Genomic DNA, 24,406 nt, shown 5'->3' with positions numbered 1-24,406 from the left:
ACACCATACATACACACATACACACTATAAATATGGACACACACTCTACACATACCATACACACACCATAAATGCACACTACACACACACACACACACACACACACACACACACCATATACATATAAATATATACACATACCATACATACACACACTATACACACACACTATACATATGGATATACACACATACTATACACACATGCACACACCATAAATACACACCACACACACAAATATATACACATACTATACACACCACAAAAAATACACACCATACACGCACACTGTACACACACACAGTATACACACATATACTCCATACATAACACACTATACATATACCATACATACATATCATACACACACCATAAACACACACTACACATATGCACACACACACCATACATACAAATACACACTATACATATGGAGACACACAATATACACATACCATACACACACACACATCATAAGTAGTACACACTACACACACACACACACACACACACGCACACACACATCACACACATACTACATACACACTCATTCTCCCTCAGGATGCTCTCCAGGCTGTGTCTATAAGAATTGAGACAAGAGTAGGACTTTTTGAGTGGAGATGAGGGTGGGGACAGCAATGGGAGGACCACCAGGAGCCCCATTTAAAGACAGTAGTCTTACTCGGCACTCCTTTGATCCTTCAGGGTGTGACATTCCGAGTGGAGGGTGGTGAGCTGGTGATTGCCCGCATTCTGCATGGGGGCATGGTGGCTCAGCAAGGTCTGCTGCATGTCGGTGACATCATCAAGGAAGTGAATGGACAGCCAGTGGGCAGCGATCCCCGGGCACTGCAGGAGCTCCTGCGCAGTGCCAGTGGCAGTGTCATCCTCAAGATCTTGCCCAGCTACCAGGAACCCCACCTGCCCCGACAGGTGGGCCTCTGCCTGAACCCCGCCCAGCTCGAGGCCCAAGGGACGGTCCTGCCCAGCTCCAGGAACCGCCCCGCCCAGCTCCAGGGATGACTGAGCCTCTTAACTGAAGTCTTAGGCCTCTTGCTATTCACCTAAGGGAAAAAGAGACAGCAGGACCTCCAGGCAGGCACCACTCATTATGTGTCTATAAGAATTGAGACAAGAGTAGAGGACTTTTTGAGTGGAGATGAGGGTGGGGACAGCAATGGGAGGACCACCAGGAGCCCCATTTGAAGACAGTAGTCTTACTCGGCACTCTTACAGCCTCTAAGTGTGATACATAACCACACATTAACCTGTCTTACATGTAGGCATTCACGCATGTGTGCAAGGGACACGTGAGCGTCTGTGACTAGGAGGTTCTACCTGAGTGTGCAAGAGATTGTCTTGAGTGTCCTGAGTGTGCAAAGGGATGCAGATCATTGTAGTCTTTGCACCTTGTATGTATGCAAGAGCTCACTCCTCAGATCTGTGTAAGGTGTGGTTTCTCACCTGCCCTGGTAGCAGCTTCCTCATTGGTGGACTAGGGCTCTGTTCACCTCCTCCTTGGCTCTTGAACTCAGAGCTCTGTCCTCCTGGAGGGTGGAAGGAAGAATACAGGATTAAGTGACCCCTCCATCTGAATCTCTTAGTTCCAATCGCCAAGGAGGAGTACCAGCAAGGCAGGGTAGGCCACCCTGGAGGTCTCACTCCTCCAGGGAGGGGGAGTGGCCAGGAGGGAGTGGCCCAGCTCTCTGTTTGACTCTTTCCAAATCCCTGGGCTCAGGTATTTGTTAAATGCCACTTCGACTATGACCCTGCCCGGGACAGTCTCAGCCCCTGCAAGGAGGCAGGCCTGCGCTTCAACGCGGGGGACTTGCTCCAGATTGTAAACCAAGATGATGCCAACTGGTGGCAGGTGAGCCTGGGGCACTCCTGAAACATCTCTAAGTACGGTGCAGGGAAGGGTCCTCTTACCCAGGCAGGTCTTTGGCGTGTGCCGTTTCAGGCATGCCACGTAGAAGGCGGCAGTGCCGGCCTCATCCCCAGCCAGCTGTTGGAGGAGAAACGGAAAGCATTTGTCAAGCGGGACCTGGAACTGACCCCGACCTCAGGTAGGAGTCCCCTCCTTCTCCTCTGGCCCCGGTTTAAGACCTGGCATGGCCCAGCTTGTTTGCTTACTTATTTCCTTGTGGCCAGGGACCCTATGCGGCAGCCTTTCAGGAAAGAAAAAGAAGCGAATGATGTATTTGACCACCAAGAATGCAGGTGGGTATTAATTCTTGTTCCAGTTGCCTAATATGTCATATCTCTCTTCCTCACAAGTGACCAGTGAGTTTTCCCTGCCTCTGATACTGCCAGCCTCGATCCGAGCCCTGCCCAGTTCCCGTTTTTTTTTTTTTTTTTCCTGGCTGCTTTTTTTTTTTTTTTTAACCCTTGACGCATTCTGAGAGAGACCCTCCCCTCCCCGAAGGGGCAGCCTGGTGAGCGGCTCCATCTCTCTGTCCCCAGAGTTTGACCGCCATGAGCTGCTCATTTATGAGGAGGTGGCCCGCATGCCCCCATTCCGCAGGAAAACCCTGGTACTGATTGGCGCGCAGGGTGTGGGCCGGCGCAGCCTGAAAAACAAGCTCATTTTGTGGGATCCAGACCGCTACGGCACCACGGTGCCCTGTGAGTGAGGGCCGTGGAGCGGGAGGTGCGAGGGTGGATGAGTCCGGGGTGGGGTGAGGGGGAAGGAGGGAATGGTCGTGGAGGGGTTCTGAGCAGCACTGAGAGAGCATCTTGGGGACACACCAGGTCAGGTGGTTCCTTTGGGTGTGTAGTGTGCGCCCTCTGTGGGTGGATGGGGGGAACTGCAGACCCAGGATCCAGTGAAGGGGATGGCTTTATATCAGGATTTCTTCTCTCAGGGTTTTACTTCTAAAAAGTTGTTTGTTTGTTTGTTCGTTCGTTTGTTTGTTTTGTTGTTGTTTTAAGTGAGTGTCTACCTCGGATCTGGTGAAACAGGGTCGAACTGTATGTGGCCTTCCAGCAGTTAGGGCTTCCAAGTAATTGGACCGCAGGAGATGGGGATGGGAGGTGATTCCTGGAAGCTATGCCTATAGGGCCGAGATCACGCAACCCCCAAGGAACCCACGTGTGGATGTTTTAGGTGGGGTGGCTTGACTCATCAGTTAGCCCTGCCTTCCCTCTCCAGACACATCACGGAGGCCCAAGGACTCAGAACGGGAGGGGCAGGGCTACAGCTTTGTGTCCCGTGGGGAGATGGAGGCTGACATCCGAGCCGGGCGCTACCTAGAACATGGCGAGTATGAGGGCAACCTGTATGGCACACGGATCGACTCCATCCGGGGCGTTGTTGCCTCTGGCAAGGTGTGCGTGCTGGATGTCAACCCGCAGGTACTTATAGCTCGTCTGGTTCCTGTCTGTCAGAGCCCTCATCCCACACTCCCCAGCGCACCTAGATCCCCTTCAGTAGGTCGGATGGCTGCCTTCTACCAGCCACTTCCCATTCTCAGGATACAGGTCCCAGAACTCCAGGCAGGCGCCCATCACCCACACATCCTTCCTGTTCCCAGCACACATAAAGATGTGCGCCCACCTTCTTTTCCTGCAGGCGGTGAAGGTCCTGAGGACAGCTGAGTTTGTCCCTTACGTGGTGTTCATAGAGGCTCCTGATTATGAGACTCTACGGGCCATGAACCGGGCTGCGCTGGAGAGTGGCGTGTCCACTAAGCAGTTGACGGTGAGGGCCTCGGAACTGCTGGGAAGGGGGTTGCTGGCGGCTTGGGGTGGAGGAGCTCAAGAGGTAGGATTTCGGGCAGTGATTTGTACAAGTGAAAAGGAGAATGCAGTGCCCAAAGTTTTAGGTGGAGCCAAGGACACAGACCTGACTTCAGGCCTACTATGTGGTGTACTCTACAGACAGAGTGAGTCCTAGAGGGCCAGTGGAGGGTCTGGGGGACAGAGATGGTCGCGGAAAGTTTCTGGAGGAAACTTGGACCTTGACACAGCATTCCCCCAGGAACAGGGCTTGTCAAACTCTGCCCCATGCCTGTTAGGACAGCTTCTAGGTTGGGCTTGCATCTTCTGATGACCTGGTCCTGGCCTTGGGAACCATGGCCCTGACCAATGCAGCTAGGGCCTCGGGGACACAGCTAGTTGTCCAGTCCCTTCCCAGAGAGCTTCCTTACATCTGGGCTGGGAGTTAACTTGTTTGTGCATGGGATTGTCTTAGTACCTGGTAGGTCCTGATGCTACCTCATAGCTACAGTAAGGGCCTTGGTCAGACTGAAGGGATCGTTGTCTGGAAGCAGGCAGATCCCTGTCGAAATAATCACTCACTGTGACCTCTTAGTATCTGAGCTTTGTGTTATTAGGGGGAGACAATTGATCCTTCCTTATGGGGCTGTGGTGAAGAGCCCGTGGGTGGCTTAATGGTTAGTGCCCCACCTTGTCATTTACACCATATTTCCTTCCTTCCTTCTATCCTCCCTCCTCCCCTCCCTCCCTTACTTCCATCCATCTGGGCTGGATGCAGGAGCAAGGGGTTAACAGGGGAACGATCTGTGTCACTGTGGCTGAACGATGGGGTGAGGTAGGCAGATTGTAGACCCCTCTAATGGTGGAACTGAGTTGGAGACACTGACCGAAGCTCCTTGTGCGGGGACAGGAGGCAGATCTGAGGCGGACAGTGGAGGAGAGCAGCCGCATCCAGAGGGGCTATGGGCATTACTTCGACCTCAGCCTGGTCAACAGCAACCTGGAGAGGACCTTCCGTGAGCTCCAGACTGCCATGGAGAAACTTCGCACGGAGCCCCAGTGGGTGCCTGTGAGCTGGGTGTACTGAGGCTTGCTCTGGACCTTGTTACTGCCTGGTTGGGAATCCAACTTCCACTCCACCTGCGATGCTCCCCCATCCTGCTAATGGTCTTCGTCCCCATCTCTGGTTTTCCCTGGACTGCAGTTCCCAGCAAGGGCTGGCTTCAGTATAGGGGTGTGCACTGCCAGGGAGGTAGGTGTTCATGGGGTACCTCTGTACCCAGGTGCTGCCCACTCCCCGTGTCTACCGGCCACCAGACACCCTTTTCTAAGGATCATGCTGTGTCTAGGAGTGTCTCAGATCACTCCTGTAATTCCCAGTCCAGGGAAGAGCAGAGCTGCTTGGGACCTTGTGGTCAGGAGGTTCGTGACACTGCCAGCCTTTTCCTCCTCTGGACTGGCCACAACCAACCTGTTCCCTGGCCCCTCCCACCCCTTACCATAGTCCTAGGAACAGCCTTGGGCTGTTCTCATATGGCCAGGTACTCAGACCACTGGTAGCTAGGCAGACCCAGGTAATAGTGCCAGCCTGGGCCATGTTAGAGGCTGGGGTCACCCCGTCATGAGCCAGTTGCTGCAGCTGGCGATGCAGGTCTCAGCTCCGTGAGGAGCAAACATAGTCTGTTCCCTCCCTCACTCCAAGCTTCTCACTGCCAAAGTCTCTCCACAGACTTTCTCAATGTGTCTCTCTTGTAAGCCCTGCTCCTCAGACTTGCGGCTGGTGGGTAGCAGTAGGACTCAGCCCAGGTTGACGATAGGGCCTAGAGAGCTGAACCCTCTATTGTTGGGACCCAAAGTACCCCCAGGCTCCACAGCCCGCAGCAGGTTTTATTCACTTCAGGCTTTTCTCTGGATGGATCTGGGTGAACCGCTGGCATTAGGGCTTATGAGGGGCGGGGAGACTGTGAGTGGGGGCTTGGAAACAGATTAGCTTTAGTGGCACTTGCCACACAGCTCCAGGGGGTACCATTGGCACTGCAGGCTGGGCAGTCTGTGGCACTGCCTGCTGTGGTGCTGGTCTGTGTTTCTGGCCTTGGTGTGTGTGTGTGTGTGTGTGTGTCGCACATGCACACATTTGGTTGAGTTTGAGGGGGGTCAGAGGATTGCCTTCTCTTGGAGGTGGCTCTTTGAGGTTCCCTTATGGGTTCCCCTCAACTCCACCATTTCTTACAACCCCCCATTCCAGACTCCAGAGCCTGAATCTTCCTCTACTCTCCCATCTTCCCTTGTCCTCAGTACCAGCCTTTAGCCCTTGGGGAGGGTGATTTTTGTAAGATAGGATAATCCTTCTAAGAACCCCATCCATGACATCTGGAGACATTTCATTCCTCATTCTTGAGGGGCCCCATGTCCTCACAGGAGACCCCCCTTGGCACCTCCATCCTGTGCCTCCCAGTTCTCCCAAGCGTCAATCTTTGCTGCACTGTCAGCCCAAGCTTGTCCCTGAACCACTGTGTGCCCATATCCTAGAGAAGGGGAGGGAGGGAGAATAGACAGAATATTTATTACAAATGCTAGAAATATATTTATTATATTAGGAATCTCATTTGCATTGGCATCGGATGTGCAGACGAGACTAAAGGTGGGACCCCCCGCCCGCTGCTCATTTGCATAGCTCTGCTAGCACCTACCTGTGGTTTATCCTTTAGTCAATCAATGTCCTTTCCTTCAATATCTTGCTGTGACCCCTGACCCTTACTTAGCCAAAGGGGACTGCCCTCCTTGCCAGTTCCTTCCTCCCCTGGAGGATGAGCGCAGGCTCAGAAAAGCATCTGTGACAGCCCCCGACCCCCCTTGATTAACCGACAGAGTTCCCCAACCAAAAGACCACGGCCTCTGATAGAGATCTGGTGGGCGCCATGCTGGAGAGTTGGTACTAGTTCCTCCCTGGATTTATACTGGAGGTATTTATCCAGTGTGGTATCAACCCCCACATCCTCCTCTCTAGTAATGTACAAGGGCCCCTCCTCTCTGAACAGCCTCCTACCTCTCTCTCCCACTGAGCCTGGCTCTACAACCCGTCCATGCACTGGCCAGGGGGGAACAGAGGCTGTGAGCCTCCTCAGCTCACCTTGCACGTGTTAGAACATGTTCGTGCCCACCAAGCTAGCTCACTCTGTGACTCTGTCGTCTCTCTCTCCCTCCCACCGTGGCCTCTTGTATTTGGGGACCTCAGGAGGAGGAGGAGGAGGAGGACCCTGCCGCCCCTGCCATGGTCCACACTCAATCCCAGCCCGTTGCTGTCCCTCTGTCTCCCCCACTCCCCACCCCCAGCCATCTAGTTTTTAAGTTTTCTTCTTTTCCTTTGATTAAACGTGACAGCAAGTGTTTCTGGCTCTGTTTGTCATTGGTTGGGGGTGAGGAGATGGTTTTGGGAGAAGGCTAGGGTTTGAGAATACAGCATAAATTATTCCAGAATGGAAGATGGACTGACATGCATCAGTGTGTCTACTGTGGCGACTTCCTCCTCTTATCTGCACACGAGGATCCTTCTAAGTTCGTATGCCCGAGGGCTGATGAGCACGGGGGAGGGGGGCGTGGGGGGTGTGGACTCAGGGACTTCATGGTCAATTCACACGACTCCACCTGGGGCTTGTGTGGCCTTCTGCAGACACCCCTACCTCCCAAGACTCTGTACAAGCGCCACAGTCTCTCAGTGCTACTGCTCATGGGATCTAGGTGCTCACCCCAAAGCAGGAGAAGACACCAAATTGTTAGTCTTTTGATCCCCAGAACAGAAACCGCCGCCCAAGAGTGTATGGGGTCCAGGGGATCCACGCTCCTCCACACCTGGAGTTCTTCAGGAGGGAATGGTGACACCCCACCCCACCATTAGCACTGTGGATTCTCTAAGGCTACCTGGACAGCAAAACCTAGTCTCGGCCCCAGGATACTGAATGGAAGGCTGGGAAATGTAGTCTTCCTCTGAGCTCGGGATTCGTGGGCAGCAAGCAGCAGGTCTCTCTGCCACTCCTTGTTTTAGAAGCTCCCTAAGTGATGCGAATGTGTGACCAGGTTTGCTGGCCATGGTTAATCCCCACCCCCTCCCACCATGTTTGGGATGGATGGAACTTCTTTTTAGCATCCAATCAGTATCAAGGTATTTTCCTAAATAAAAGACAGATAATCTGAAATAAGTTATTACCCCCCCTTTTTTTCTTTTTTCTCTTTCTTTCTTTCTTTCTTTCTTTTTTTTTTTTTTTTTTTTTTTTTTTTTTGAGATAGAATCTTTACACAGTCCCAGCTGTCCTGGAGCTCACTCTGTAGACCAGGCTGGCCTCGAACTCACAGAGATCCACCTGCTTCTACATTTTAGGATTAAAGGCATGTGCCAACACACCTGACTTTTCTCGTTACTAGTTTTTATTTGTTTGTTTCTTTGTTTTAAATTAGCTTTTTAAAATATAATTTTAAAATGTGACACATAGCAATTGTGCCATTTTACAATTCAGGGGATTCTCTTTTACCTGTTACTCTTTTTTAATTTTTAAAATTTTATGTATATGAGCACATGTCGCTGTCTTCAGACACACCAGAAGAGGCATTGGATCCCAGTAGAGATGGTTGTGAGCCACCATGTGGTTGCTGGGAATTGAACTCAGGACTTTTGGAAGATCACTCAGCACTCTTAACCCCTGAGCCATCTCTCCAGTCCCTCACCCTGCTAATTTAAAGCAGCTAGTGGCGGAGAGAACTGGTTTGGTAAACGGAGGCACACCCATATGCTGAAATACTACACAGCTGAGAAAGTTTATTGTACAAAGTTCGTAGAACACGGAGGGATGCTTATGACGAGACAGCGTGTGATGCGTAGTGGGCTGTGCATGGTGAGAGGACCCCTCTGTAAACGGAGCATCTGCAAATACTGGAAGGGGAGGGGAAAGGAGGGGGGTCCTGCAAGCTCAGGCAGAGCCGTCAACAAGGTTTGGTGAGGTTATATATGATCCTAGAAACAGCACTTCTTTTGTATTCTCCCTACATTTCTGTTTTATATTCTGAACACCTCCCTTCCCAACATCTTACTTTTCAAAACAAAATAGAAAAAGGAAAAAAAATAGTTGAGCCAGTCCATCTTTCCCTCACTCAACAGTACTGGATTTAGTATTCTCCTCTAGTAACTAGAGTCTAGTGTCTTCTGTTTCCCCGCCCCCCTTCCCACTCTGGTATCCTCCTCCTCCTCCTCTCCCTCAGCCTCCAGACCCCATGGAGGAGTAACCACTCTGGACAGGAATGATATCGAGACTTCCTCCAGTGTCCTACCAAAGCAAGGGACACAGGGCCTTGGGGAAGGAGGATGGAGAGACAGCTGATCCCTGGCTGCCTTGGGCTGGCTGTCACCATAGTGTGCCTGACCAGAGAGGCATCAGGAAGTGCCTACTGGGACCGTACTGTCATGATCTAGGTCTAGGAAGCATATAGGAAACCCCACAGGGAAGGAAGGAAGGAACGAAGAAAGGAAGGAAAGTAAGGAAAGGAAGGAAAGGAAGGAAAGGAAGGAAAGGAAGGAAGGAAGGAAGGAAGGAAGGAAGGAAGGAAGGAAGATTCTAGCTAAAATGGGCTGAGGATTCATCAGACCCAAGGGTAGGAATGGCAGGGTCACTTGTCAGAACTGTGGAGTCCCAGGCCCTGCCCTAGAGATGGTTTGGTGAGTCTTGATGGGTCTGCAGAATTTTGTTTTAATTATTTTCTAAGAGGCCAGGATGCAGGTGTTTCATAGACACACATATGTTGTCTCCTCCATAGCAATTGATGCAGAAGAATTAGAGGGAGGTGAAGGTGGGATCTTCCGAGGATGGGAGGTGGGACTGTTGCTGGGCATCCATGCCCAGGGAATTTCCTGGAACGCACACAAACTCAGCCTTTATCCATGGAGCCTGGCCAGGCCCCGATGAAGGCCCACACACCCATTAACTCTTCCCAGGGATTAGAATATGCGGGAGGTTCCAGCCTCTGGCTGGACTTGTTAAGTACCATCCGGGCTTCAGGGACCAAGACACTTCTCCATCTGGGGCATGAAAGAGAGCCGGAAGGAAGGTGGACAGAGCCGTGGACTGTGAGTAGAACCCAAGAATTCATGAGAACTCAGCTGTTCAGCTTCACAATCCCTGGCCGACCACGGGGCATTCTGCAATTACACAGAGATGAACTCAGAGAAGGCCAGTTCCTCCGCAGACATCTGCAAGGGAGGGGGTGCCATCACGTCCTCCTTGTCGTCGTCCAGGGAACGAGCTGCCTCTTCCTCCTCTGTAGACTGGAGAGATGACATCGAGGTTGAAAAGTGGAGCCTGGTGGTGAGGAGGTCTAGCAAGCTTTTCTAGTGTCATCAGCAGGGGGCGCTGCAGAGCCTCCCTAGCCCCATCTCATTTGTATATGGTGTAAGCTTTTTTGAGACAAGGTCTCACCAGGTAGCCTGGCTTCCCACCCCCCCCCCCCCCCCAGCTCCTCCCTTGGACCACAGACTCCCAAACATTGGGATTACAAACATGGGTCACAATGCCTGACTCAGCTGAGAGCTGTTTAAACTGACACCTAGTAAGCTAATTAAAGGGTTTTCTGAACATGGAAAGGGAAAACGTGAAATTTGGAGGTTGGCAAAATGGCGTAGGAGTATGGCTTTGATAGGCTAGGTGGCCTGATGTGGGTGGGACGTTAGCTTCTGGGGAAGAGGAGGGTGAAGAAAGAGCCCTCCCCGACTTGTCCTCACTATCTCAAAGGTATCAGATGGCGTGGCTTCCAGAGCCCTTCTGCACACACCTGACTGAGGTTCTGTGTCTCAGGAGAGGGCACAGCAGAAGGGTTGAGGTTTCTGAGACATTCAGGAGTCACTGCAAGGTCTATCGTCGAGTCTTCAGTGGTCCAGCCGTTCCCTGGCAGCTGAAAGATTTGGTCAGAACTCAGAACAGGCCATTCTTGGCAGGATAAATGGTCTAGAGTCAAGTCTGGAACATCCAAGAGAAAGGTCACGGTTCTGTGGTCACACAACATCCTGCATGCGGGTGTTCCCCTGGCAAGCTGCAAACTCTCAGGCGCTCCATTTTCTCAGCCATAAAATGAGAATACGTGTTTTTTTTCTCCCCCCCTCAGGGTCATATTTTCCAGATAACATTATTTTTAAAGGCAAAGCCTCAGTACATAACCCCAACTGACTTGGAACTGGCTAGATAGACTAGGCTGGCCTTGAATTCACACAGATCCACGAACTTCTTGGATATTGGGATTAAAGGCACACGTCACCATACCTGGCTTTGTCTTCCGAGACTGGGTCTCTGGAATCCTAGTGTGGCTTTCAGAACTCACGTAGCTGAAGATGGCTTTGAACTTACTTCCGAGTCTCACGTCCCTACTTTGCTGAGTGTTGGTGTTACAGATTGGGCACCAACACACCCAGTTTACGCTGACTGGCTTTGTACAAGCACACTTGGCAAGCACGCTACCCGAGTGAGCTACATCCAGTCTCTAGTCTCTAGGCAGCATCTCCCCGTCCAGTGAACAGGAGCTCCTGGGATGGTTTGTTTTACTCACGTTATTTCTTTTGCTTGCAACCAGAGAGAACACCGGGCTGTCTGCTCTTTTTCACGGGCCTCAAAGATTCCCCAAATACAAACAGCACAGGAGGCAGTTGGTCTGTGGCTACCCCGTACTTAGGGATAAAGGCTGGTTCTTTTTCTGGAGTCTGGGGAGATCGGCTTTGGGCAGCACATACGACCTGAGTGTTCCAGCCCTCGCACTTCAATGTGGGCTATGGCAGCCAGCCTCACAGACCCTGGAGAGTGGTCTAGTTCTGACTTTCTCAGGCTGGGTTGCTTGTGGGCTTAGAATTCTATCTTTGTGTCTCTGCTGCTGTGTCTATAAAATGGAGGAAGTAATACTGCCAGCTCTGATAGAAAGGACAAGGAATCAAGCATGTACCACCCTCCACTGCCTCTGTCTCTGTCATGAGCACCCCAGGCTTGCCTTGAGTGGCAGGCCTCCCTCCTCAGTCTCCCGAGTGCTGGATGTCAGGTGCGGGCCACTATGCATGCCTAGTGCCTTTGGCTCTCTCACAGGACAAGTGTCCTCCTCTTCCTTCTTTGATGCGAATGTTTGCGAAGAAAATCCCCAGTCCCCACCCCCTATTCTTTCCCCAGCCTCTGCCAAAGACTCCAGAGAGCCAAATGGGAGATAGAGCAAACAAAGCACACATCCTCAGCTGGCTATGTTCTGGTGGCTGTGGCCTCTGACCAATTTGGAATCCATTTCTAGCCTTCCTCGGAATGGAGCTGTTACTCAGTGACCCTCTGCTCACTGCCCTGGGCTCTTTCTTGTCCCTACCTACCTCTGCAGGGGGAGCCCAGGTACCCCAGGTTGGAAGCAGCCCTTCCTGAACCCCAGCCCTTTCCTGATGAGCCTCTTTCCCAACATACAGCCAGAGGACTGAGCTCTAAAGGTGGCCTCTGGTAGCAGGCCCCATGACTTTTCCCTCACTCCCCTTAGCCACTGTTGACCTTGTCCCACTTCCTGAGACAAAAAAAAAAACAAAAAAACAACAAAAAAAAAAAACCAAACCCAGCTGCTTCCTAAATCAAGGAAGAGCCTGTTCCCACCAGGCCCTCCCCTTGGGGGTTTGGCTGGGAGCCTTTTGTCCTTACTGGCGCCAGGAAAGAAGATGATAGCCACCCCACTTTCCGGACTCCATGTTTGTGGAAGTAAGAGTGGGAATGTCTGCCCCCGGTAAGTAGCTGAGAGGATCTGGGGTAGGGCGTCAGGCAAAGCAAGGTGGGATTTTTGTTTCAAGAACCTGGGAAATTCCTTTCTTCCTTTGGAGGTCAGCGAAGGATAGTTTTGGGAAGCTTGGTTCCCCAGGAAGATGGGCACAGGGATCTCTGTACTGTCTCCCCTATTCCCCCACGCTCCGGGGGTGGGGGTGGGGCACTGATAACTGGGTCCTTGATCAGCTAAGCCAGCATATTCTCAGGACCACTGGAGGATCAGAAACAATATTCTGAGCTATAAGGATCAAGAAATCTGGGGCTGGAGAGATGGCTCAATGGTTAAGAGTACCAGCTGTTCTTGCAGGAGCCCTGGGTTTGGTTCCCAGCACCTGCGTGATGGCATACAACTGTTGCCAGCACCTGTGTGATGGCATACAACTGTTGGTGACTCCGGTTCCAGGGGACCCCACACACTTTTCTGGCCTCCATAGGCACTGGGCACAAATGTGGTGTGAAGACACACATGCAGGCAAAACGCTCCCACACATAAAACGTATCTTTAAGAAGAATTGAGAAATCTGAATGCTGCTGTGTGAGTGTGGGTCAGACCTACGTACTCTCTGGGCCTTAGTTTCTTTTGTAAACGTACACTGGAGTCATGTTTGAGGGAGTGTTGCACTCTGGTGTGGTGTGGGGTCCCTAGCCCCAGACCTGAAAGGTTGGATTGGAAGTAGAGGCTGGGAGATCAAATCTCCAACAACTGCAGTCAGGTGCAATGGGCTCAGAGTTGATATCAACGCCAGACCCGGGATCCACAGGTCTCTTCTTGCTCCAGTGCTGATGTCCCCGATTTCTAAATGGGCTGGGAAGAGGTTACCACCTGGTGGAAAGATGCCCACGTAGTTCTTTGTGACGCTGCCTGACACCAGGTGGGAATCAGGGCTGATGATGGCTAAGGATACTGAGTGTAGCTCACACCCTAACAATATACTCCTGAGACTCCCACAGATTCCTTTAAGGCTGGGAGCAAGCTCTACTTCTGTGTGGGCACAGAGATGGGCCCCGAAGTCTGACCTCAGTTCCAGATGGGTTTAACTCAGACTTTGACTCCCTGGGTCCTTACCGAGGTTTCAAGGTAGACCTTCTCGTTCTTCTGTGTCTCTGTGGCCAGCCAAGCTGCAAGAGACCCAGAAAAAGAACCTTGAGGCCAGGAAGGACTTAAGCCATTCCCAGAAGGCACAGGTTCGTGTCACTGATGTATGAGGGCTTCCCAGTGAGAGCTGGCAGGCCCTAAGGCAGGAAGCCCTATCAAGCTCAGCCCTGTAGGAAGGAGCTGGCCTTTGGGATCTGTGTGAGCTAGAACATGATCCAGGAAACTGCGTTCACCTCTTGAACTTGAACACACACAGGGGACATGGACAGCTTGGATCTTAACTGTCCCATTAGATGCTTGGTCCTCAACTTGGCACTGTTGAGAAGTGGTAAAACTTTTAAGAGGCAGCATCTAGGGGAGGTCTTGGACTATTGGGGCGTGTCTTTGGGCTATTGGGGCGTGTCTTTGCTCAATTGGGGGCGTGTCTTTGGACTATTGGGGCGTGTCTTTGCTCAATTGAGGACGTGTCTTTGGGCTATTGGGGCGTGTCTTTGAGGGGGCTGTGGGATTCTGTCTTCTTTTTACTTCCCAGCCACGAGGCGGGCAGTTTTGGTCTCACCGCGATGTATCTTTTTAGAAGACCAAAGAAACAACCAACCCACGCGATCTGCTTGGCCTGTGCCACCCAGCACAGAGGCCACACTGTCATCCAGCACTGGACTGTGGTCACTTGAAATATTATATGTACGCTTCCAAAGGCTCAACATGAGAAAAAGAATGTAGGGCACGATCCTCAAGTTTTGTTGAGGTTTTGAGATGGGGTCTGGCTGTATTGCTCAGGCTGCTTGCTCTGATTCCTGACTCAACTGATCCTCCTTCCTCAGGCTGGGTAGCTGAGACCACAGGCTTACAACTGCAATGCCCAGGTTTCATTAATGTTCATCATCATCACCATATCATCATCATCACCACCACCACCACCATCACCACCATCACCACGTCTACAGCGTTCTACCTTACATGTATACCTTATTACAGATGGTTGTGAGCCACCATGTGGTTGCTGGGACTTGAACTCAGGACCTTGAGAAGAGCAGTCAGTGCTCTTAACCTCTAAGCCATCTCTCCAGCCCTCTTTAATGTCTAAATATTGGTTCCATGTTGAATTGACATGACAGGTATATTGAATTAAATAAACTGTTTTGTTAAAATTAACTTTGCTAGTTCTTTTGTTCTGTTTGCTTTTTTATTTGTTTGTTTGTTTATAGTCTCAGATATCCCAGGCCAGCATTAAACTCACTATGTATCCACTCCTGACCCTCCTGCCTCCATCTCCCAAGTGCTAGGAAGGCGTTTGCTTCCATCATGGCTCTTCTAACTTTCACTTCAGAAAACTCCCACTCCCCATTTTAATTGTTCTTCCCAGTGCTGCCTATCTCACAGCTAGGTTTTTTTTTTTTTTTTTTTTTTTTAGTTAGTTTGTTTGCTTGCTTGTTTGGTTGGTTTGGTTTTTCAAGATAAGGTTTCTCTGTGTAGCCCTGGTTATCCTGGAACTTGCTCTGTAGACCAAGCTGACCTCAAACTCAGAGATCTGCCTACATCTGCCTCCCTAGTGCCGAGATTAAAGGTGTGCACTACTATGCCCAGAGAATAGCAAGGTTGTCAGACAGACCCACTGAGGTCTGCTTGTCTTACCAAGGTTGATGACATAGCACAGGTGTTCGTGAGTCCCCCCCCCCCCCCCCACCAGTCACTTACCTTTCTTTCTCCACCGGAGCATGTGGCTGCCAAAGGCAATTAGTCCTGCAGCCAACAGCAGGGACAAGAGTATCAGGACTGGGGCCATCATGCGGACCATCGGGATGGACACACTGGAGGAGAGACAGAAGGAGCCTGTTGGCTGTTTGTTACCAGATCAGTCAGCCTGAAATCTAATTCAACCAGGCTAAGACTGCCAGGGTATTCCAACCCCCAAACCAGGCTTCCTGGGTTCAAACCCTGGTCTTGACACTTAAGGGACAGGTGATTTAACCTTCTAGACCACCAGTTTCATCTCCTGTGAAGCAGGGCGGTGAGGACCAAACGTGTTGGGAAGTTTAAGGTGCTTCGTACAGAGCCGGGTAAGGTGATTCATGGTTGTAGTCCTTGCGTTTGGGAAGAGAAGGCAGGCAGATCGGGAGTTTCAAGGTTATCCTTGGCTACATAGGGGAGCTGGAGGGTAGCCTGAGCTATGAAAGAGACCTATCTCAAACTAAGTGCTCCTCCCACTAAAAATGAATCTTAGTACAGTACCTAGCTACATTCACTGCTAAACTATACAATTTGCTAAGCAGAAACCATCCCATGTTATGCTAGGAAAACTCGGGGGGTTGGAGTTGAGCCTAGGATCTCATATGTGTTGGGCAGGCCCTCTGCCATTAAGCCTTATTTCTAGCCCTCTTTTTTAAAATAAAAAATTATTGGTACCAGTATTGCGTGTATGACTGGGGGTGGGAGAGCATGCCAGGTGCACATCCCCGAGGTTAGAGAACAACTTTGGGGAGTCCGTTCTCTCCCTCTCCCCTTCTGTGGGTTCTGGGGATTGAACTTAGATCTCCAGGCTTGCTTGACAAGAGCTCTACCGGCTGAGCCGCCTTTCCAGCCCTGCTTTTTATTTTTAGACAAGGTCTCACAAAGTTACTCAGCCTGGCCTTGAACTTGTGATCTTCCTATCCCAGCCTTCCAAGTAGTTGGAATTACAGATCCGCACGTCTACATCTGGCAAGAAATAGGAAGACTCACTGGCCCGTGAGCGGGTGTCACCAGCACTGGTTAGATGGTAGCACAGTGCTTTGATTCGGGATTCAGTCAGGTCCCTAGTTAGTCTCCCAAGGAGATCAGAAGGCACCAGGGGCCCGTGTCTCGAAGCCCATCAATGTGTGCTACGCCTGGTGGCGGGGGGGGGGGGGGTAGCCTGGGTACAAAAGACCCCAGCCCTACAGGACACTTTCAGTCTTGTCCAAACCTGCTAGCAGTGACCTGCAAGTCAGGAACTGGGAGTTAGATAGAGCCCCAGAACCTGTTGTGGCAGGCTTGGATCCAGCTGTGTGGGATCCAGGGCTCAGGGCAAAGCATCCAGGGAAACCCTGGAGCTGGGATGGTTTCAGCAGGAAGAAAGGTGAGTTCTGGGACCAAGGTGGCTCCTTCACCTCAGATAGCTTTGTACGTGCCTGGCAGTAGGGCTGCTGTTTAAGAGTCCCCGGGATGGAAATGAGGTCTGAAATCTGCCCCCTGAGCCACAGGCCCTGGCCAGGACAAGAGGACGTGTCTGTCTGGAGGGAGGAGAGTAGAGAGTCTTAGGGTTAAAGGCTGACCTTGGGTGCCCTGGACTCACCTGGGCTTGGAGACACTGCTGGCTACAGCCCTGGAGTCCTGTGGCGTGGTAAGGGGCAGCCAGACGACTGGACGGGAGCTCCCTGCATGAGGAGAGGTCGCTGTGTGAGGAGACCTCCCAGCATATGGAGAGATTCCTGGGGGAACCTGGGAGGTTCCTGCAGATCGGGCTGGGGTCGCTGTGTGAGGAGAGCTCCCAGCATATGGAGAGATTCCTGGGGGGACCTGGGAAGTTCCTGTAGACCAGGCTGGGGCCACCTCGGTGAATACAGGGGCTTTGACCCCTGTCTTGCCCTGTTTGGCCGTGACGACTGTCGGGTGGAGACCAGGAGAAGCTACAAGTCCAAAAGCAATGCTTCAGCGTTTTCCCTGACCCTCGAGCCCTGCCCGCGAACCTTCCCAATCTCTCAGGACATCCTCAACTAAAACGCTCCCCAGGAGGCAAGCAGAGGCCTGGGTGAGGCCAGGCTGCTCAGCACAGGCCTTCTGACTCTCTCTCTCTCTCTCTCTCTCTCTCTCTCTCTCTCTCTCTCTCTCTCTCTTTCTCTCTCTCTCTCTCTTTCTCAGATTTATTCATTATATCTAAGTACACTGTAGCTGTCTTCGGATGCACCAGAAGAGGGCAGCAGATCTCATTACGAGTGGCTGTGAGCCACCATGTGATTGCTGGGATTTGAACTCAGGACCTTCACAAGAGCAGTCAGTGCTCTTAACCGCTGAGCCATCTCTCCAGCCCGCCTGCCTTCTGACTCTTATTCTTCAGCAAGACCTGACCTCCTTCAGCTGTCAAAAGGTGGCAAATATGAGGCCTGAGGTCAGGGCTGAGGTCTGGCTCACTCCAGATCCTAGAGGAAGAGCTTCGAGCTCAGTGGTAACCCCTTCCTATTCGACCCTGAGCCATTGTGGCTTCTGAGGTTTGGGGGATCATCTGGGTGGCCCTCTCTGTGTATTTTCTGGAATGGGGAAGGGGCAGGAAAGGCATTGACTCACTCGGTTCTGGGAGCTGAGTCTGCCAGGCTTTTGCCTTGGGCTGCAGGCTCCTTGTAGGTGTAAGAGGCTGGAAGGAGGGGGTGGGGGAAGAAGGACAGCAGGTGCCAGCAGGGACAGCATTGTCCCTTTTTCCTAGAGGAAAGGGAGAGGCTGCTCTCAGGGGAGGCAGACATTGTCACAGTGGGCAGTTCCCCCCTCCTACCCCCTCAGCAGAGGTGCCAGCCTTGTCTCTTCCCAGCTAATCAGAAGCCATAACTGGCAGGTCCCAGCAGTTCCCAGGTCTTCCCCACCTGCTGTCCACACTAGTCTCTCATTGGAACACTGTGTGTCCCCTGCCCCAGCCTGCTCCCTTCACACCACTCTTTGCACGGACACCTGTACACCTCAGATCCTATCACCTCTTTCTTGGGAGCAGTCAGTGGCCCCCAGCAGCCCTGGCCTGAAATGCCACCTACTTACTTAGTGTGTCTCTCAAGGCCTTTGAGACTCAGACTTCAAGTCACCTTGTCAATGTTATCGGTTTCCCTGAGTGGGACTCACTGAGCCACTCAGAGATGCCCTGGGTTCAGGGTCACCCTTTCTATTGCTGTGCCTTTGCCATGTTGTCTCCCTGTGGATCCATTCTCTTACATTTCTGCCTAAAGCCTCTGCCCCACCCCTCCCCATTTTCCATCATCACCTCAAAAGTTAAGCCCCAGTAATATGGAAGAATTCACCTTTTCCTTTGTGTACCCCAATATCCCGTGCTTGCCTCCAGGGGAGCGAATGGCCACTTTGACTAGACTATGACTTTGCAGGGTCTCCTACGGGGCTGGAACTTCTCAAGGACCAGTGTCTTCCTGACCACACCCAGCCTGGACGTTCTGGGCTTGCTCTCTAGTTTCTGTCCTAAGGCTGTGCCTGGCACTTGTGTTTTTTTCCTAAGTAGCTGACAAAATTTTCTGTAAATAAAGAGCAGCTTTTACTTTGTGTGTTTCTAAGTCGTTATCCATTGCCTTGGGCCTCAGGAGACATGGGATAGAGGAAGTGATTGTACATGTGCCCAGCCTCACTTGGCCCTGGAAGCGGCTGGTTCACTCTGGACTGTTAACTTCTCAGGAAATCTGGGAGCTGTTTGTTAAGTGGCTGGCAGGTAGAAATCATGCTGGAATGTTGCTACCAAAATAGAAACCCATAAATATTACAGACCCCAGTGCCATTAGCTAGCAAAGAATCCTTCATCACGTGTCCTTTCACGTGCTTGCTTTAGCAGAGCATCATCTCTCCTGTGTCTGCTTCAATGAAATATTCCTTCCTGAGTCTGACTTAGCCTTTCACCCGTGTCTACTTCAGCTAAACGCTCCTTCACGTGTTTGCCCTAGCAGACCAGTGTCCCCAGGGGTTGTGAGGCAGTCACCTACACAGCCCTCATCATTGTTACTATAAACTGCCCTTTGAAGCCAGCCAGCTCCAACTTGGGAGGATGAAAATACACGTATCACACACAGAGAAATGACTAAGCTGAGGGCAAGAATGGACACAAGAGTCTCAGAACTAGAACGCTATGTTGGGTGTGTGGTGGCGTAGGACCTTCGTCTCAGCACTCAGGAGTCAGAGACGGGGAGATCTCTGTAGATCTAGCCCAGCCAGGGCTACATAGTGAGACACTGTCTACAAAGTTAAATAAATAAATAAATAAATAAATACTAATCAAACCATCTATCTAAAAGGTAAAATAGACAAAAACAAATCAAATAAAGACAGAAAAATCAAAATTAGACAATTTTGCACTGGTGAGGGCTGGAATTGATTGGAGAGCCTTTCAGATAACAGAACCCACTCACCAATGTTAATTTATTGCTACAGCATTAGGAATGGAACCCTGGCCGGGGGTGGTGGCGCATGCCTTTAATGCCTTTAACTTGGGAGGCAGAGGCAGTAGGATTTCTGAGTTTGAGGCCAGCCTGGTCTACAGAGTGAGTTTCAGGACAGCCAAGACTACACAGAGAAACCCTGTCTCAAAAACCAGAAAACAAACAAACAAACAAACAAACAAAACAAAACAAACAAAAAAAGGAATGGAACCCTGGATCTCACACGTTCCAAGCTAATGGGCTCTCGTGAGGCTTTGATATTGCTGTTACTGTCCAGTTCGAATTGTCACAGAGACCCACTGGTGACAGAGACCCACTGGTGACTGGGTCCTGGCTCCTGGGCCCATCTTCTGAACAGAGATAAAGGTGGCATCGATCCGTGTTTGAATCATGCCCACTCTGCTTCCTGTCTCAACCTTAGGCCAGAAGCTGAGCATCTCGGAATTTCTGTGTCCCATTTGTGAAGTGGTCATTCAGAGAGCTACCTAGCCCTCACAGACCAGAGACTGGGCTGCCTGTACTCTGGCCTCCTCTCGTCTTTTCCCTGGGTTCCCCCAGGATATAAAACGTGGAAGCAGTGTGCAGAGGCTATCAGCATGGTGAGGCCAGTGCATGGTTAGGGGTCACTGTGGGCCGGGCCTGGGGTGCAGCCATAGCTGGCCTGACCTCAGGAGGCTATGGGTATATTTGTGACACAGGGGACGTGCAGGTACTTCTTTGTCCCCTGCGATGGTCATCTTGTCCCCATCCCATGGTAGTCTCCCCTAACATGTCTAGGCCAAGAATGACAAGGATAGCTCCTAACAGGCAGACTTGCCAGTGCAGAGGCACACTGCGGCTTCCTCTCTAAGTTGTCCCCAGTGCTCAGCAGAGTGTCCCTCCCCACGTCCTGGAGAGGCCTGGTGAGATTGGTACCAAGACTGCCCCCTTCTGTAATGGGGACACTGAAGCCATGGCTCAGATGCTCTCACCCATCCTAGTCTCCTCTACATCCCCCCCCCCCCCCCCCCCGCAACCCAGGTAGGGGGAGGAGTCCATTACCTGGAAAGACAATGAGTGTAACCTCAAAAGACTCATCGCGGCCCAGTCTGTCAATCCCACACCAGTACTTCCCTGAATCCTTCAGGGTAAGGTCCCTCATGATCACGGTCATCGAGAGCTCTTGGGGACTGTCTCGGATGGACATCCTGCCTCGAGTCACCTCCTGGTCCTGATTTGCGTAGACAATGTCACCGCAGCGTGACACCAGGATGCCACCCTGCCGGCACCAATACTTCCTGTGCTCCTTCATCTTCTCCACGTAGGTACACCGCAGGGACACGGTGTCACCTTCAAATCCACTGATCTCCTTTGGACCCTTCAGGGCTTCATAACCTGAAAATGCAGCGTGAAAGGAGATGGGATTTCCACGGATCCAAGTACCAGGCCGAGAGCAGAAGTTCCCATTTCATGGGGATGAAGGGAGGCGTTCTTGTTAGAACATCTTGGGCAAACCATAGACCCCCAGGGTTCTCCCTTCCTCTGGGGAACCTTAGAACAAACATGTTATTTGAGAGACACAAGTCAGGCTGGCCAGATGGCTCGAGGGGTAGAGGAGCTTGCGGCTAAGCCTGACAACCTGAGTTCGATCCTCAGGAAGGAGAGAATAGATTCCCAAACGTTGTACACGGACCTTCCTCACATGTACTACAGCATTCATGGACTAATGTGTGCTCATATATGCACACACACACACATGATAAACACATGTAACAAAACCCTTAAAAACAGTGTGAGTTAATGTTATATATTTTTAAGGGAAAACCAAGCAAACATGGCCAACTGAGCAACTGATGTCAGTTACAAGATGTGATGTCTGTCAGTTACAAGATGCGATGTTAGTTATAAGATGTGTCCTGATGAACCCAGCCTGGGGGGGGGGTGCTCTTGATTCAGTTACTTGGAATCAGAGCAAGTTCAAGGCCAGTCTGTCTGAAGCATAAAATGGAGAGAAGGCTAGGGATATAGCTTAGTGGCAAAGCACTCATTTAGCATGCTCCGGGGCCTGGGTTCCACCCCTCCCCCAAGCATTGCCAAGGAGAAAGAAAGGATAAAAAAATTACAAAAGTAAAGAAAGCTTTGCTCCCTGTGGGTGACAGTGTGGTTACTTACTGTCCAGCCCTTTGCCCTCTTGCAATGAACGCACATTTTATAAATATGTATATGTATGTATATGTGTGTGTATGTATATGTGTATATGCGTATGTATGTATGTGTGTATACATATATATTATATACATGCATATACCACACATACTCTCTTTCTCACACACACACATACACAGACACACACATACTAACAATAATAAAATTAAAAAGTAAAGCAAGAAAAAAATGAAAGCAAAGAAAGAAAAAGCAAACTTAGTAGGTATTCAACCAAGTTAGCTGAGCTAACAGGGTAAGTGGATGTATGCTTGCTGCCCTGTGGTCAGAGAGGTTCTGCAGAGCCAGGGAACCCAAGGGAGAAAGACCCTGGGCTCAAGGTGCAAGAGCAGCAAGTGCTGAGCTCAGGGCTGCTGGGCTGCAGATGGGTTGTGAAATAGGGATGTATTCCACCCCACCCCACCCCACCTCCTCATGGTGTGGAGGGAAGGCATAACCACAGACCACAAGAGCGTGCTCAGGCCTGCATCTGTAAGCCCCTCCATCCCAGCCACCTCTGACCCCTCTCACCTGGGAGCACCAGGCAGCCCCATAGCAGGACCAGAGGCCTCATGGTGGGTGCTGGACACTGCAGTTGCCTGCAATTGGGAGCTCTTCTGAGCTTTAGCTTCTGCCGGGCTGGAGCCAGGAAGGGAGGGGTGGGGGGCGGGCCATCGAGCTCAGCTCCGCCTTGGAGGGCCTTCTGCTTTTTCCTTTACTCTTTTCCCCCTTCTACCCAGTGCCAGTTACCACAGGTTGCAGACCCACCCAATCTCCAGCCCCTACTTAGCCTTAATCTGTGATTTGCCTGTGTAATTCATCATGGCCTTTGGGAACCTCTGATATATTGTTTTTCCTTTTGCACATGCCTTTAATCCCAGAGCTTAGGAGGCAGAGGCAGGTGGATTTCTGAGTTCGAGGCCAGCCTGGTCTTCAGAGTGAGTTCCAGGCTATACGGAGAAACCCTGTCTCAAAATAAATAAATAAATAAATAAATAATTCTCAGAGGTGTGCATAACTTGACACTGCTACTATAAGAATCACAAACCCTGGAACAACCAGTCATTGCTGATATCCCCAAATACTTCACTATTTGGGAAATTATTAGTTTTTTGACCTGCCCCTGGATCTGAGTATTAAAGTACTAAATATGGAAGCTTATTTGTTAATTAGTAAATCACTGATAATATATTTTAAACTATATCCCTATTTTTAGCATCTTAATTTAAGCTTATTATTTTCATTGTATTTATTTTTCATGTGCATGGATGGTTTGCCTGCGTGTCTGTGCACCCTGTGTACGCAGTTCTCACAGAGGCCAGAAGAGGGCACTGGATCTCCTGAGGCTGAAGTTACAGATGGCTATGAGCCACCATGCGAGTGCTGGGAATAGAACCAGGGTCCTGGAAAAACAACCTGTGTTCTTAACCGCTGAGCCACCTCTCCAACACTCTATTTTTAGTTTATTAAAAATTTAAAATTATATTTTCAGAAAGCAACTTTATAGAGTCCACCTTCAACATTTTCATAGAGTCCAGGAATCCAGCTGAGAATATCAGGCTTGTAAAGGCCATCTTGTCGGCCCTTCTTTATTTTAAACACGTGAACTTGTTTCATATGCATATGAGCCATTATTTTGGGGTGTGGGAGATCTGTAAGCTTCTTCTCTTCACACTGCTGAAGTGTGAAGGGTAAAAAATTTAAAGACCAATTATATAGCCCTTCTGATCAGCATCCCATTGTCTGGGATGCAGTACCGTCATTGGCCACAGGGCGGCGGCTTCAGCAGGGCTGAGCTGAGCTCTGCGGGAGCTTTGGGTCAGCTGCTTTGAAAGGCGGGTCCCCTGAACCGAGCGCTTTGTCTTGCTGGACACTTGCAAAAGTTAATCAGTGGCTTGTTTCCCCTTTGCAGACTTGCTTATTGCTTCAAGGGAACAGAACAAACGCACGCTAGAGGGAGCTCTGAGCCATTTTCCAAAATAGCTGTCTTTCAGGCTTTCAAAGTCAGTATGACATCTAAGCAAATATTTATATTATACAGATAAGTAAGAACGGAGGGAAGGCAAGGATTGGAGTATTACAAGTAACTCACCTTCTGCCTTATAAAATCACTCTTAGTATTTTGGTATGTTTCTTTTCGACCCCTGGGGGTGGGGTAGGAGTTGTTAAAGCCCAGTTGTTGTGAGAGGGGAGTTTGTTCTTGTGGCTCTGGTAATAGAGGGCGTAAGTATTACATTTATTTATTCTCATGTTTTAAGTGTGTATGAGCACGTGAATGTCATAGCATGCTATGAACAACGTAGGACAACGTGCAGGACTCAGTTCTTTCTTTCCGCCCTGTGGGCTCCGGGCATATACCACAGGTCGTATTGTTTGGCTGCGAGTGTCTTTACGAACAGAGCCATCTCTCCAGCAACAGGGCACATGTCTTGATTACACAGTGCTTGGCA

The 24,406-nt window shown here is 50.7% G+C and overlaps 2 protein-coding genes and 1 long non-coding RNA gene across 12 annotated transcripts in view; 2 read left to right on the top strand and 1 right to left on the bottom strand.

The window, feature by feature from the left end:
* The window catches only part of Mpp2 (membrane protein, palmitoylated 2 (MAGUK p55 subfamily member 2)), a 31,624-nt gene extending 24,518 nt beyond the window's left edge, over positions 1 to 7,106 (top strand). For 4 of the 6 annotated variants that reach the window (XM_006533684.4, XM_006533685.4, XM_030246119.1 and 1 more), the window contains 8 exons: positions 706 to 933; positions 1,739 to 1,870; positions 1,961 to 2,066; positions 2,152 to 2,220; positions 2,464 to 2,625; positions 3,152 to 3,354; positions 3,572 to 3,700; positions 4,628 to 6,863. In XM_006533684.4, coding sequence (XP_006533747.1) covers positions 706 to 933; positions 1,739 to 1,870; positions 1,961 to 2,066; positions 2,152 to 2,220; positions 2,464 to 2,625; positions 3,152 to 3,354; positions 3,572 to 3,700; positions 4,628 to 4,804 — 1,206 coding nt within the window. In that variant the 3' untranslated portion in view covers positions 4,805 to 6,863. Of the gene's footprint in view, positions 1 to 705; positions 934 to 1,738; positions 1,871 to 1,960; positions 2,067 to 2,151; positions 2,221 to 2,463; positions 2,626 to 3,151; positions 3,355 to 3,571; positions 3,701 to 4,627 lie in introns of all 6 variants that reach the window. The other 2 variants (NM_016695.4, NM_001356324.1) reach the window with 1 other exon arrangement.
* Positions 7,107 to 8,503: 1,397 nt separating this feature from the next.
* On the bottom strand, positions 8,504 to 22,610 carry Cd300lg (CD300 molecule like family member G). Of its 5 annotated transcripts, none has more exons than NM_001160711.1 (8): positions 22,488 to 22,610; positions 20,817 to 21,149; positions 17,923 to 18,054; positions 16,934 to 17,267; positions 15,319 to 15,431; positions 13,591 to 13,643; positions 10,531 to 10,650; positions 8,504 to 10,027 (listed from the first exon to the last, which is right to left on the bottom strand). In NM_001160711.1, the coding sequence occupies exons 1-8, from the start codon at positions 22,528 to 22,530 to the stop codon at positions 9,908 to 9,910; spliced, it is 1,248 nt and encodes a 415-aa protein (NP_001154183.1). In that variant the 5' UTR covers positions 22,531 to 22,610; the 3' UTR covers positions 8,504 to 9,907. The 5 variants fall into 5 exon arrangements, with proteins under 5 accessions (NP_001154183.1, NP_001154184.1, NP_001154185.1 ...); NM_001160712.1 differs by having other exon boundaries at positions 16,934 to 17,015; NM_001160713.1 differs by lacking the exon at positions 17,923 to 18,054.
* Gm39393 lies at positions 10,619 to 14,775 on the top strand. Its single transcript, XR_880224.3, has 2 exons — positions 10,619 to 12,486; positions 14,153 to 14,775. It is a non-coding gene; the product is annotated as a predicted gene, 39393 (long non-coding RNA).
* Positions 22,611 to 24,406: the final 1,796 nt, after the last annotated feature.

Source organism: Mus musculus, chromosome 11 (genome assembly GCF_000001635.26).
Source record: "Mus musculus strain C57BL/6J chromosome 11, GRCm38.p6 C57BL/6J".
NCBI classification, from domain to species: domain Eukaryota; kingdom Metazoa; phylum Chordata; class Mammalia; order Rodentia; family Muridae; genus Mus; species Mus musculus.
Note: the sequence above shows the minus strand (reverse complement) of the source record. Positions and strands in the feature narration are given on the sequence as shown.